We start from the raw sequence: 13,854 nt of genomic DNA, 5'->3' as shown, positions 1-13,854 counted from the left end.
TCATTTTATTATTTTTTATATCATACACATTAGATAAAAATTCTTTTGAGTCTCTCCAGTTATTAAAGAATCAAAAATAGGCCAGTGTGGTATCTCACACTCATAACCCCAGCACTTTGGGAGGCTGAGGTGGGAGGATCGCTTGAGCCCAGAAGTTCAAGACCATCTGAGGCAACATACCAAGGTCATTTCTCTACAAAAAAATTTAAAATGGCCAGGTGCGGTGGCTCACACCTGTAATCCCAGCACTTTGGGAGGCCGAGGTGGGCAGATCATGAGGTCAGGAGATCGAGACCATCCTGGCTAACACAGTGAAATCTTGTCTCTACTAAAAATACAAAAAATCAGCTGGGCATCGTGACGTATACCTATAGTCCCAGCTACTCGAGAGGCTGAAGCAGGAGAACCACTTGAACCCAGAAGGTGGAGGTTGCAGTGAGCTGAGATTGCACCACTGCACTTCAGCCTGGGCAACAGAGCGAGACTCCGTCTCAAAAAAAAAAAGAAAAAGAAAATTAAGAAACGTTAGCTAGGCCTGGTGGCATGTGCCTGTAGTGCCAGCTACTTAGGAGGGTGAAGTGGGAGGATTGCTTGAGCCCAGGAGTTTAAGGCTGCAGTAAGCTATGATTGCACCACTGAACTCCAGCCTGGGCAACAGAGTGAGACACTGTCTCTAAGAAAAAAAGAAATAAAAAAAAAAAGAATTAAAAATAATAGTAATAGCAGGCCGGGCGAGTGGCTCATGCCTGTAATCCTAGCACTTTGGGAGGCTGAGATGGGTGGATCACCTGACATCAGGAGTTCGAGACCAGCCAGGCCAACATGGTGACACCCCCGTCTCTACTAAAAATACAACAATTAGCTAGGTGTGGTGGTGTGCACCTGTAGTCTCAGCTACTCAGGAGGCTGAGCTAGGAGAATTGCTTGAACTTGGGAGGTGGAGGTTGCAGTGAGCTGAGACTGTACCACCTGCACTCCAGCCTGGGTGACAGAGTGAGACTGTCTCAAAAAAAAAAAAAAAAAAAAAAAAAAGTAATAGCACATGTGTATTCAGGGTCAACCATATATTAGACATAATGCCAGTTTGAGTATGTATAAGTTCACACTTCCTTTTCGTATCCAATTATGTCATTCTTTTCTGATGCCCTCTCTTCTATCCACAGGAACTCACACCATTCTTTTCATTCTCTTTTGTTCTGCTTCTTCTCCCAGTAAGAAAACATCTCCCTTCTTCTCCATTTACAAATCAGAATTGTCTATCAGTCTATTCATCCAGTGTCCACTAAGTGCTTACTCTGCACCGGCACTGTTCTAGGCTCTGAAGATAAATAAAACAAGAAAAACGCCCTGTTCACATGCCATAGAGGATGATGAACAATAGACAAATATGAAGATACACAAGTGCAGCCCCAACACACACATCGTCATCTCATTTAAACCCACTGTACTGAAGGAGAATGTGTGGTTCAGAGATGTCAAGTAACAAGCAAGTGTGGGCGCTGGGTTTCCAACCCAGGCCTGTTGACCTCCTATTTATGGCATCCCAACTTTATTATAAAGCCCTGAACAAATGCAAAGAGTGATGCTAATTATTGTTGCCAAAATTGAGTGAAATGAAATACAGGCAATTTTATGTGGAATTTTTACTTGTCAGAAACACGAGCCGCTTGGGTTTGTAGTTATCTTCAAAGATGTGTCTGAAAAGTGGAAGCTGTATTCCTTCCACTGACCGCACTTCCCTAACTGAGAAGTAAAGTACATTTTGAAATGATTGAAACATTTTTAATGATTAGAAACATTAAAATACATCTTACATGTACAGCTTGACTTTATGTGTATACTTATCTAACCACCTAAATCAGGTGAAATAGTTGATTTTAATTAACATCTGCTTAGCCTTGAAATCTGTCGCAGCTTCAGAGTGGATAAAACATCTTTCAGTCCCCAAGAAAAACATGTTTATTTTCAGAACGGTTTGGTTTGTGATATTGATATAAAGGCAGTTGCACTTTCCCAACCCTTCCAGCTTCCTTGGTGGAAGGTACTTCCCACGCTTGCCCCTGGAAAGGCAGCCACATCGTCACACACACGTCCTCAGCACAGACTGCTCCTCACAGGCCCTTCTCTTTTCTCCTGTGTCTGCCAAGAGGGGTTTTCCCCTCCTCACACTCTTCCCCTTAGTCCCCGTAGCCTCACCAAGAGAAACAGACTCCCGGGGGCAGAGCGGGAGGAGCTGGTTTCTGTCTTTCTCAGATTCCTGCTGGCTTTAGCAACCCCGCAGGCTGTTTCCTTCTTCAGTTCTCCTCTCTCATCACTCTTTTCCCCTCCTAGAGCCTCACTCCCCCTGGCCTGCTCCTGCCCTGCATCTCAGGCCATGCCACCCCGGCCCGTCCCCAAGGCCGGAGGACAGAAAATCTGTATCTCAGGCCATGCCATCCCAGCCCCGTCCCCAAGGCTGGAGGACAGAAAATCTGCTCTCATCCTCTTCACTGCCTCACCCTCACTTCAGCAGCTCAAATGACACTTCCTTGAGGAAGCTTTCTCTCACTGTCCCAGCGAAAAGGTTGCCATGATGCACTTGACTGGACTTCTCAACACACTCATCTTTCTCTTTTTTTGGTCTTGCGTTGTCACCCAGGCTGGAGTGCAGTGGCACCATCATAGCTCGCTGCAGCCTTGATCTCCTGGGCTCAAGCAGTCTTCCTACCTCAGAGTAGCTGGGACTACAGGCGCTTGCCACCATGTCCAGCTAATTTATTTTTAGTAGAGAAGGGGTCTCACTGTATCACCCAAGCTGGTCTCAAACTCCTGGGCTCAAGCAATCCTCGTGCCTCAGCATCTCTAAGTGTTGGGATTATAGGTGTGAGCCACTGCACCCAGCGCCATCACTTTCTTTATCACGTATATGTACAGATCTAATCTCTTCTGGACCCAGACAGCCCTCACCCATAGCAAGTGGTTTTGTGTTAAGACTGAGTGAAGCTTTACTTACTCTGCTGGGGCTGCGGCGAATGGGAGTTACGGTTTCAGCTGCCAGGCTGTCACTTAACACGTCTCCGTCTGTTGCTCAGTTCTCTAGTACCTTTATAACACACAGTCATGTGCCACATAGCGAACCTTTGGTCAGTGACAGACAGCATATACGATGGTGGTTCCCTAAGATTACAATACTGTTTTTTTTTTTTTTGAGATGGAGTTTTGCTCTTGTTGCCCAGGCTGGCGTGCAGTGGCGTGATCTTGGCCCACTGCTGCCTCCACCTCCCGGGTTCAAGTGATTCTCCTGCCTCAGCCTCCCGAGTAACTGGGATTACAGGCATGTGCCACTACCCAGCTAATTTTGTACAATACTGTCTTTTTACTGTACCTTTTCTATGTTTAGAAGCAGAAATCCTTACCACTGTGTGAACACTGCCTGCAGGATTCAGAACAGTACCATGCTGTAGAGGTCTGTAGCCTAGGAGCAATAGGCGAAACCATATGAGCTAACTGTGTGGTGGGCTCTGCCATCTAGGTCATTGTAAGTATACTCTATGATGTTCACACAACAGTGAAATCAGCCAGTGACGCATTCTTCAGAATGTTGTTAGTGACGTGTGACTGTATTTTGGTATCTACTCTGGCTGTCTGGTGAGCTGCCTTTTATGAGCTGAGACATAACTCCCATAAACAACACTGTCCATGTGGGAAATCCATTTTGAGTTCCCTATGAATTACATTAGAAGCTTTGGAAACACAATAGCCTGTTCTTCAAGGGAGGGCGGTCACAGGGTTAACTTGACAGTTTAAAAGGAAACAAGCCAGGCATGGTAGCTCACGCCTGTAATCCCAGCACTTTGGGAGGCTGAGGCAGGAGGATTGCTTGAGCCCCCGGAGTTCAAGACCAACCTGGGCAACATATTGACACTGTGTCTCTATTTAAAGAAAAAAAAATTAAGAAAAAAAAAAAAGGAAACAAAAGACATGTCTTCCAACCAGAGGAGTGGTGACTAGTTATCCTTCATTTCCAACAAGGTCTCAAAAGAAAATTCTAAGGATTAAACCCAGGTGCTCAAAGGAATGGAATTAACCACATTCAAAATAAAAATGATTTCCACTTTGAGTGTCAAAGTGAGGGTTCTGTCACTAATGAAAAAACACACTTTAAAGGTCATAAAATATATAAGATTTAAAAATTATAGTCCTGCTGACCTTGTGGTTTTAATGACCATAAAATGGGTAACACACAAAAAAATTCATCTTCATCTGTTAAAACTTTACCTAGGAATTTCCATTTGGAAAGTATTTAGCGAGAGTGAGTAGTTTATCAAGGCCACAGAAGCTTTGGTTTCTAAATGGATGATCCTGTACAAAGAACCAATTCAGGATGTGAGAGCCAAGGACGGGGTAATTTTGCTTTGGTCTCCATGGTTTCTAGGAAGTAACGGTTTTCTAGGGCAGAGCCTGAGGAGGCAGGTGGACAGCCTACTTCAGAAATTCTCCATTGTCCCACTTTTAACTTTAGCATTCCTGAGAGCATGAATGTGGTAAAATTTTATCAGAAAAAATAATTCCATGAATTTAATATAATTGAAAGTCCAGATGTTAGTGGCAGATGGGCTTTTTGAATGTATAAATGATTCCCTTCCTGCTTGTAAATGACATGAAGAAACAGCGGGTTTTCTCCAAGTTTAAACATGTCACCACAGCAGTGGTGCCACATGTCTCCTGGGTCTCCACTTAGCCAGAGAGAGTAATGGAACAGATGCTCCAGTGCCCTCTCTGCTCTTGGCTTCCTGGCAGGGACACCATCACTTGACAGGTTCTTTTCATCAACAACCTCCACGGACCGAATGCCTGGGGAAATCGGGAAAACTGTTCTCGCAGTAACTGGTTTTTGACTGAGGGCCATGCCACAGACTTTTGTTCTTGGCTTTATTGTGTTTGGGGCAAATGCGATTTAAAGTCAGTGGAAAACTGGGAAGGCCAGTGAGGAAGGGAAAGGGGCGGTGGTTGAGTTCAGAGGTCAGCTGAGGAACATCACTAGCTTTACAGCAAAGGGCAAAGCAGAAGCAGTGGTACCCGTGACTGAAAGAACTTTCCACAGGCAACACCCAGCCAACCTGCCACCCGCCTGTGGGAAACCCTTGAAGGCTTTCCCCTGTCCGTGGGCTGACAGGGCTCTCCTCCAGATATGGCCTTATTTCCTGACCTCATCTCTAGCCTGTCCTCCTTGCCATTTCGGTTTCGGCCACTCCAGAAAACATCCCCTCAAGCCGCGCTGCTTCCAGTCTTTGCTTGTGCTGCTCTGCCAGGCCCTGGAGCCCTTTACATCTTGTGGTCTTTCCCCTCACTCCCACCTCACCTGGAAAACTCTCCCTCAGGTCTCAACTTGGACTCAGGGGAAGAGACATTTATTGGTCCCTGTGAAAAAGCAGTTACCCGCAGTGGTTTGCTGGTGCCACTCCTGCTCACCCACCACCCAGCACTCTCCCCCCTACAGGGACCGCCCACCCCCACCTGCTGGACAGCAAGGTCCATGGGATCAGGAACTGCACGTGTCAGGGACTATGTGTGGCACTGTATGGCAAATCTCCAAGATTGGGAAGCACCGCTTTACATAGTCCTCAGTAAGTACTGAATCCAGGTATTTTATTATTTTATTTTTTTGAGAGAGAGTCTCGTTCTGTTGCCCAAGCTGAAGGGCAGTGGTGCAGTCATGGCTCACGGCAGCCTTGACCTCCTGGCTTCAGTGATCCTCTCACCTGCGCCCACCCCCTCACCCCCACCGTAGCTGGGACTAGAGGAAGATGCCACCATGCCCAGCTCAGTTTTTTTTTTTTTAAGATGGAGTTTCACTCTTGTTGCCCAGGCTGGAGTGCAATGGCTCGATCTCTGCTCACTGCAACCTCTGCCTCCCGAGTTCAAGCGATTCTCCTGCCTCAGCCTCCCGAGTAATTGGGATTACAGGCGCCCGCCACCATGCCCAAATACAAAAAGCTAATTTTGTATTTTTGGTAGAGACAGGGTTTCTCCATGTTGGTCAGGCTGGTCTCGAACTCCTGACCCCAGGTGATCTGCCCACCTCAGCCTCCCAAAGTGCTGGGATTACAGGTGTGAGCCACTGCACCTGGCCTTCAGCTAATTTTAAAATTTTTTGTAGATACGAGGTATCCCTATGTGGCCCAGGCTGGTCTCAAACTCCTGGGCCCAAGCAATCCTCCTGCCTTAGCCTCCCAAAGTGTTCAGGATTATAGGCATGAGCCACTGGCCCCTAAGAATTCAGGTATTAGAAAGGACTCAGAGTAGCCTGGGGAAGACTTTCAGTAGGAAGAGAGGTTGGGGCTGGGTCTTTGATTACTATGTACTACAGGTTCTCTCAGTAGTGCTCCTCCAACAACTAGAAGGATGGGAAGGCAACAACAGCAGCTAAGGTTTCAGTTGGTAAAGGGGCTTATGGAGGCCAGGGCCTCTGTGGAGAAGCTACGAAATTAAGCCAATTCCTAAGTCAGGCACTCAGGGTCCGCCACACAGGAACTGGTGCCTTTTCATGGGTAATGAAGTTGTTTAATGGCTAGCAAGTAGTTTTTAACTCTTCGTTATGGAAATTCTCCAACATACACAAACAGAATAGTCTTAGAAGCCCTTATGAACCCATCACTTGCCCTCAACAATGATCAGCATTTCATTAAGTGGCTTTCATCATTTTTTCAGGCCTGGCCTACATCTGTGTGCTCCAGGATTGCAGCCCAGTCCAATGAAACATTTAAAAACATTTGAATCCTAATTACGTTGTTGGGATGTCAGTGGTTCCAAAGGCAGGTGTTTATGGGATCAAGAACACAACGCGACCATTCTGATCTTCATGATCATACAAAGTGTCTATGCATGCCACGTGAGGATCTGTTGATGGTGACGTTGGACAGGTCAGTCCTGCTGCAGCGGCTTCCCCAACCCTGTGTACATTACCTGAGGCAGAGAGAAGCCCTTCATGAAGAATAGAAAGAACTTTCCTTGGAAAGAATAGGCTCCCCAATCACACTCCTTCCAGATGTTACCAGATTAAATAACTGCAACTCCTATCCTATCAGAATGAAGGGTGGGCAGCTGTTCCCTGGTGGGTGATAGGGGACCCATCTCACCCCCACAGCAGAGCTCAGTCTGAGGGAGACATCTGCAAAGGGAAGGAGATGCCTTCCTTTCCCTGAGTAGAAGCAGCTCCACTGTCCTCAAGTTATGCCATCAGCTCCAGGGCTCTCAGTCCACATCAAAGAACACTGGTAACTTCAGCTCAACCCTGCAGCAGCACTAAGGAAGCACACATTCCCAGGGGGCAAGGAAGTTTGTTCCCTTCTTCTTTGAAGCACATCCCAAAGCCCATTTTGTGGAACAGTTGTAAGGGAACCCAGTACATGAATGTACACATGAAAATGTGCCCGGAGTCCTCAGTGGAAATATCAAGGGCTCTCTTGACACTTATCGGTCCAGGTGCAAAATGGGTTGCTTGGGACAATGTCCTAATGAGACATTATCTTGTGACCAAGCTCTGCTTGATACTTTGTGCAGCTCCCTGCACTTAGCATTCCATAGAAGCTAAGGGGCTCTTCCTGCAGAGCTCACCGCCTTGAAAGCTGAGGGACCACCGTCAAAGTGATGTCAAAATGAGAGTAAATGAGTCATGAGTCTTTAGTTCATTCTGTATGGTTTCTTAATAAATGAAGCTGCTGTTGAACTGTGAAGGAGGACAGAAACCACATGGACAACACACAGGATACTTCTAGAAGGACAGGTCAAGTTCAACTGTAGGCAGGGCGAACAGGATCATTTTATTCTCATTTACGCTTAAAATAAAGATACAATAGAAGTTTTACAATTCAGTATGATTAGACGTGATTTATAATTTTAACAATTAAAAAAAAAAACTAGTACAAACTTTAAAACTACCAAAGAGAAAATACCTTTCTGATCAAAACATGTGCCACGGGCTAAACTTCCTTAGAAAACTTTTTAAGTTTTCTCAGCTAAATTTTCTTAGAAAAGGTTTGTGAAAAGCCTTTAATTGTAAATATTTAAACTATTTTTGTAACCACTAAATGCCTTCACCAACTCATTAATCCAATGTTTCCTAAATTCAGGAACCAGTGACCAAGGGGCCTGAAACATGTAAGCCTTGATCTTATTCTTCCAGCTACAAAATACTATTATTTTAAGAAAACAAAATATTTTCTAAGCACAGAAGCTTTCTGAAAACTTCAATTACCTTTTCTGGCTCAGTACCTGACTGAAATGTTCAAATGTTCATATTGCACACACGAAAAAATCTGAGCAGCATACTACATGGGTGTGAGAAGCTGATGAAAAATAAGATCGGGAAAACCCCCTACACTGTTCCATTTACATGATTTAAATATATAGTTTCTATATCTTTCATATAAGTAAAAAGGTAAACTTTAGGACAGCACAGAAATACAAATGTATTTAGAGTTTTACAAAATATATTCAACCCCTCAGACATGCACAATTTTTTAACTTTGGAGTTACCATATAAGGAAGCTAGTTTTCCCTCCTTCATAATGAAAGCAGGAAGTCATGTGTACAAAGTCATTCATATGAAAAGAATAAACATCCACATTCCTTTTCTTTGTCCTTGACAAATATTTATGGAATGCCGGAAATTATGGAAAAACAATTCCAATGTTACGAAGTCCAAAGAACTGGAATGAGAAAACTCCTCGCGGCACATTACGCTGCATGGAATGACCATCATCCTCAGGGAATTAGGGTAGCATCTTCTACCACTTTTAAAGGCTACCACGAGACGGGGTGGAAATGCCACGAATGGCACCTCATCTCTGATCAAAGATTCAGAGCATGCAAGTGTTGATGCCATTAAAAGTCCCAACCATCTCCCCACTAAAATACCAGGCAATGCTTAGCAGCTGCTGTTCTAACAGGCTACTTTCCGCAACTGCTGACACAGGTTAAGTTCATGTGGTTAAAGGTCAGAACACTCACCCCTTCCAGAGCTGAAGTGCTCCAACACTCATCACTGGCTCTGGAGGGAAAAGACCACTAGCTGTAACTTCTACAAAACTTTTATTCACAAAATATAAAACAATAACAAAACCTACCTACCAGGGCGATAATGCTATAGCGTGACTTTAAAACTTGTAACTAGCAGAGTAACATTCTAACTGCTTTCTAAAAGAATTCTTATAACCCTTAGCACATGAACTACTGCTCTCAAAATACTTTCATTCAGATTTTAAGCACCTTGTTCCTCAGCCAGGCAACAATTTCTCACTTCTCTTCCGAATTTGCTTTCTCCTTGGCTTTCCAAAGGAAATTATTCTAAAAAACATCAGACGCTTCATATACAATTTGGAAAGGAAGATAAGGTTGAGCAAGTCACATCATATGCTCTGGTTTGCTGCCAAAGTATATTGCTGCTGTGTTTCTTAACAGGAAAGTGGATGAGAATTGTTTTAGGGCTGTGCTTGGCCAGGGGGTAATCGCTAACGGATTTGGGAAGAGACTATTCATGCTGGTTATGTGAGCCAAATGCAAATGCACAATCATTCTAAGCCGCCTTTGGACATGCAACTATTTCTGTTCCACAACTGGTAGCTTTAACTCTCTCTTCCTTACCTACACCATTGTCATTACAATATCTAGTAGGAATTGAAGTATACCAGGGACATTTTCCAAACTTTTAAGTCACCTGGATAGCAGTGAAGCCACCACCAAGACATTGATGTAGTGTGTGTGCCTGGCACATCTGAAAAAGGCTGGCTGACCCTGGTTCCCTCACACCTAGGTACAAATACTCAGTTCTTAGACACACAAGCCTTAGCAAGCACTGGGGTAAGTTTGGCCAACAACACACACACCTTTACCAGGGCTGTGTCAGAAGATGGCCTAGTGGTGGCTCCTATGGCTCACAGAGCCAGGGTTTGGAGAGAGGCTGCTGCTTCTATGCTGGCCACTTGGAGCCTAGAATCCAAGCCTGAAGTATGTGGGGGGGTCACAGGACCAGGGGTGAGGCTTCCTGCCTTTGTGCGAACTGCCCTGGGGCTCCTGCCAACAATACAAGGGCCAGTGTTCCTTGAAAAACTCCACCTCCTAGAGCCTGAAGGAAATATAGCTATGGTCTTTTGACCATTTCTATGATGAAAGCTGTATTTTCTGAGATACTTATGTTGAAAGTCAGTAAAGTGACCACTAAGAATCAAACTGTTAGCTAGAAATGTTAATAGAAAGTCCGATCAAAGTGTATATTCAAATGGGGAAAAAGTGGTATTAAAGAAAGTTAAACTTGATGTAACTATTTTTATTTCAGTGGATTCCAAAGCATGAGCTGGGCTGCTTTTGAAGGGTGAGAAATGGGAGTTGACCCCGATCATAGAAACCATACCAGCTGAAAGACAAATCAGCATCTCGCTGGATGACCCCTCACAGGGCTCCTAGATCCCTGAAGTGTGAACTTCAGCAGCTGAGAGGTAACAATTGCACACAAATCACACTATCATGCTCCAACGAATGATGTGGTCCTTGAGAAACAACAAGATGTTAGAATGAATTCAGTCTCAGCACAAAAAGATTAGAGTACTGTTTAAGGTTTTGTTTGGTATTACTTTCTTCTATTCAAACAGTATTTCCTGAGGTTAACTTTCTTGGAAGAAGTGGAATTAATGGAGTTCTCACATTCAGCCCTTCAGTTTATCATTGCTGAATTCTTGAGTTATGCTCAAATGAGTAATACAATTTGTGTTTAGAAAACACAAAGTGGAAAATTTAGAGATATTTAGATTATGTTTCTATGTTCATTTCAAATGCCTTGGGAGCATTTACTTCTTAAACATTTCATGAGGAATAAACCAAATATAATCAGTGCCCTCCTTTAACTCCCCAGCAATCTGGGATAGATCATACTCACAATGTATTTCCCAAGTATCCTTTGTTACTGAAAAGGCAGTCTTTTCCCTGTAAGTACTCTCTGAGAACACCCATCCCAGGTCTCCTTGAAAAGCAAATGAGAGCTGAGCATGGCAAACACACAAGGTCCAGCTGTGTACAGATCATCAGTAGATGGCACGCACATGCATGTATGTACCTAACATGAAACCAGATGTCCTTTCTCAGATGACAGATGTCAAGGCTGCAGTTTTCTTCTCTTGCCTCTTACTTTGATGAATATAAACTAAGATGAGATTTCTATTTAATACAGTCACCTTGCTTTTCTTTTAAAATACTTATAGAAGGGGGTAGGGATTGATTATAGGAGGACTTTCAGTTAGGGAAGTAGAAGACTAAGTGCTTTGAAAAGCTTTATGAAGAATTAAGACTACGAGAAAAGCTGTAGGTCTGCAAACACCCAATAGAAAACTGTTTAAAAAAGAAACAGGCCAGGCGCAGCGGCTCATGCCTGTAATCCCAGCACTTTGGGAGGCTGAGGCAGACAGATCACTTGAGGCCAGGAGATCAAGACCAGCCTGGCCAACATGGCGAAACCCCGTCTCTACTAAAAATACAAAAATTAGCTGGGCATGGTGGTGCATGTCCATAATCCCAGCTACTTGGGAGGCTGAGGTACAAGAATTGCTTGAACCTGGGAGATGGAGGTTGCAGTGAGCCGAGATGGCGCCACTGCACTCCAGCCTGGGCAATACAGCGGGACCCTGTCCCCGCTACAAAAAAGGTGAAACAGATGGCACAAACTCTGGATTAAAAAAAGTGCTTGTAAAAGACTGCAACATGACTGTGGTTGAAAAATAAACACATAGGTCTTTGAAAGTATTGCCCTACAGACACATTCATGTTAAACTGCTTCAGTATCACTGAACCATCACTCTGCACTCCCACCTGCACGGTTATAAAGAGGAGGAAAGCACAGTGATACTCCTTGATGTCTGAAAGCAAGTTTTTAAGGATGTGGAAAGAACAAACTAAAAACATAAAACACCCAGTCCTCAGAACTACCACCCCTGACTTTCATGTGTTTGGGAGGAAGTGAATTAATAAATGTTTTGTGGGTAGAAAGCAAAAATATCATCATAGAATTCAGCAAAATAATAAAGGCCCAACTGTGTGACCCCTTCACTTTATAAGAACATTTTAAGGCCAACTTTAGAGAAAATGGTAATATAAATTAATTTTAGCAAGTATAAATTACAATGACCATCTAGATATTCAAACACCAAAACAGAACAAAATTTACATAAGTAAAAACTCTTCTAAAGTAAACCAATGTACAGTATCAGAACTCAAAATTCATTAGAAGGTTCACTGTATGTTTTAATCAGGCTCAGACTGAAATAAAAGTAGTCAATTGAAACCCCAACCTGGAAAGCCATCCCTGCTATGGCTGTGATTTCATCATTTCGGCATCCTGAAACATTCACTTAGAGCAACCGTCCATGTAAACAGTTCGACATCGGTCCCCTGCTGTGGATCTGTGGCTGATAACAGCCTGGGAGCAGCAGACAGACAGGGGACACTTAAACCTCAGAAAGCAATAGCAGCTTCTGACGCCCTGCTCAAGGCTTCCCATCCGGTGGCTCAGTGAGGCTTTGGGAGGTGGAAGTGGTAAAAGTGGAAAGCCATGAAGACATAGCTGTCTTTGCACTGGAAAAAGCTCCTCCAACTGACTGGCCTGGATGGAGAGGAGAAGAACAAAAGGAAAAATGTCTTAACTTTTGTTACAAGACAGTGAAAGACCAACATAATTAATACATTTTTAATTAAAAAAAATTTTTAAATGTTTTTTGAGACAGCGTCTTGCTCTGTCGCCCAGGCTAGAGTGCAGCAGAGCAGTCACAGCTCCCTGCGGCCTTGACATCCTGGGCTCAAGTGATCCTCCCACCTCAGCTTACCAAGTAGCTGGGACCACAGGCATGTGTGACCACACCTGGGTAATTTTTTTGTTTTTTGTAGAGACAAGGTCTCATGTTGCCCAGGCTGGTCTTAAAACACTTGGCTCAAGTGATCCTCCTGCCTCAGCCTCCCAAAGTGTTGGGATCAGAGGGTGAGCCACTGTGCCCAGCCAATAAATGTTAATTCACTAGAACTACACCAATATGTTAATAGTAGCCAAAATATCATTTATGTTTTTAATTTCAAAACAATCCCTTTCCATGGGAAAGTCTTAAGGAAAAATAGATGATGTTTTAGCATAGGAGCCTACTTGCCTAAGCATTCTGAAAGTACACTGTTTCTTTAATACCCTCAGTGCTAACAACACTGGCTATGTATCAGAATTATTAGAGAGCTTAAAAAGTCAAACTGCTTTGTGTATCTTAAATACCAACGTGATAATCAATAACCACCTAAACAGGGAAGAGTGGTTAGGTTGTTTTAGGGAAATGTGCTTTTGTCATCTAAAATGAAGTTACGTTAAGCAAAGATGTATAGAGCTCTATCTGCCCCAGGTCTATTGTGTTTTATAGAACATTATCTCAAAAGTTGATGTTAGGCCAGGCATGGTGGCTCACACCTGTAATCCCAGCACTTTGGGAAGCCGAGACGGGCGGTTAGCTTGACGACAGGAATTTGAGACAGACTGGGAAACATGGCGAAACCCTCTCTCTACAAAAAATAGAAAAATTAGCCAGGCATGATGGCACATGCCCGTAGTCCCAGCTACTTGGTAGGTTGAGGCAGGAGGATCCCGCCGGGGTTGCAGAGGTTGCAGTGAGCCAAGATCGCACTATATTGCACTTCAGCTTGGACAACAGAGTGAGACCCTGTCTCAGAAAAAAAGGTGATGCTAAGTGAAATTATTTAAGTTGACTAATACATTCCCACTGTTCTTGGAGAGGAAAGTATAGAAGAGATTTGCCTTTAGAATTTAACTATCAGTAGCAGCATCACTAAAAAGTA

The 13,854-nt window shown here is 43.9% G+C and overlaps 2 protein-coding genes across 9 annotated transcripts in view; one reads left to right on the top strand and one right to left on the bottom strand.

Annotated features, from left to right (window-relative positions):
• LOC103882917 (probable C-mannosyltransferase DPY19L1) overlaps positions 1 to 10,422 on the top strand; it is a 68,205-nt gene extending 57,783 nt beyond the window's left edge. For 2 of the 5 annotated variants that reach the window (XR_004183247.1, XR_004183249.1), the window contains 3 exons: positions 5,463 to 5,606; positions 6,691 to 6,902; positions 10,316 to 10,396. Coding sequence is in view for 1 of the 5 variants with exons in the window: in XM_031665350.1 (XP_031521210.1) it covers positions 5,480 to 5,606; positions 10,316 to 10,355 (167 nt within the window). In the remaining 4 variants the exon portion in view is untranslated. Of the gene's footprint in view, positions 1 to 5,462; positions 5,607 to 6,690; positions 6,903 to 10,315 lie in introns of all 5 variants that reach the window. The other 3 variants (XR_004183248.1, XM_031665350.1, XR_004183250.1) reach the window with 3 other exon arrangements.
• The window catches only part of AVL9 (AVL9 cell migration associated), a 95,996-nt gene continuing 89,916 nt past the window's right edge, over positions 7,775 to 13,854 (bottom strand). For 3 of the 4 annotated variants that reach the window (XM_009203140.4, XM_003896129.5, XM_031665349.1), the window contains one exon: positions 7,776 to 12,628. In XM_009203140.4, the coding sequence (XP_009201404.1) occupies positions 12,513 to 12,628 (116 nt within the window). In that variant the 3' untranslated portion in view covers positions 7,776 to 12,512. Of the gene's footprint in view, positions 12,629 to 13,854 lie in introns of all 4 variants that reach the window. The other variant, XR_002520976.2, reaches the window with a different exon arrangement.

This window comes from Papio anubis, chromosome 4, assembly GCF_008728515.1.
Source record: "Papio anubis isolate 15944 chromosome 4, Panubis1.0, whole genome shotgun sequence".
Lineage (NCBI taxonomy): Eukaryota > Metazoa > Chordata > Mammalia > Primates > Cercopithecidae > Papio > Papio anubis.
Note: the sequence above shows the minus strand (reverse complement) of the source record. Positions and strands in the feature narration are given on the sequence as shown.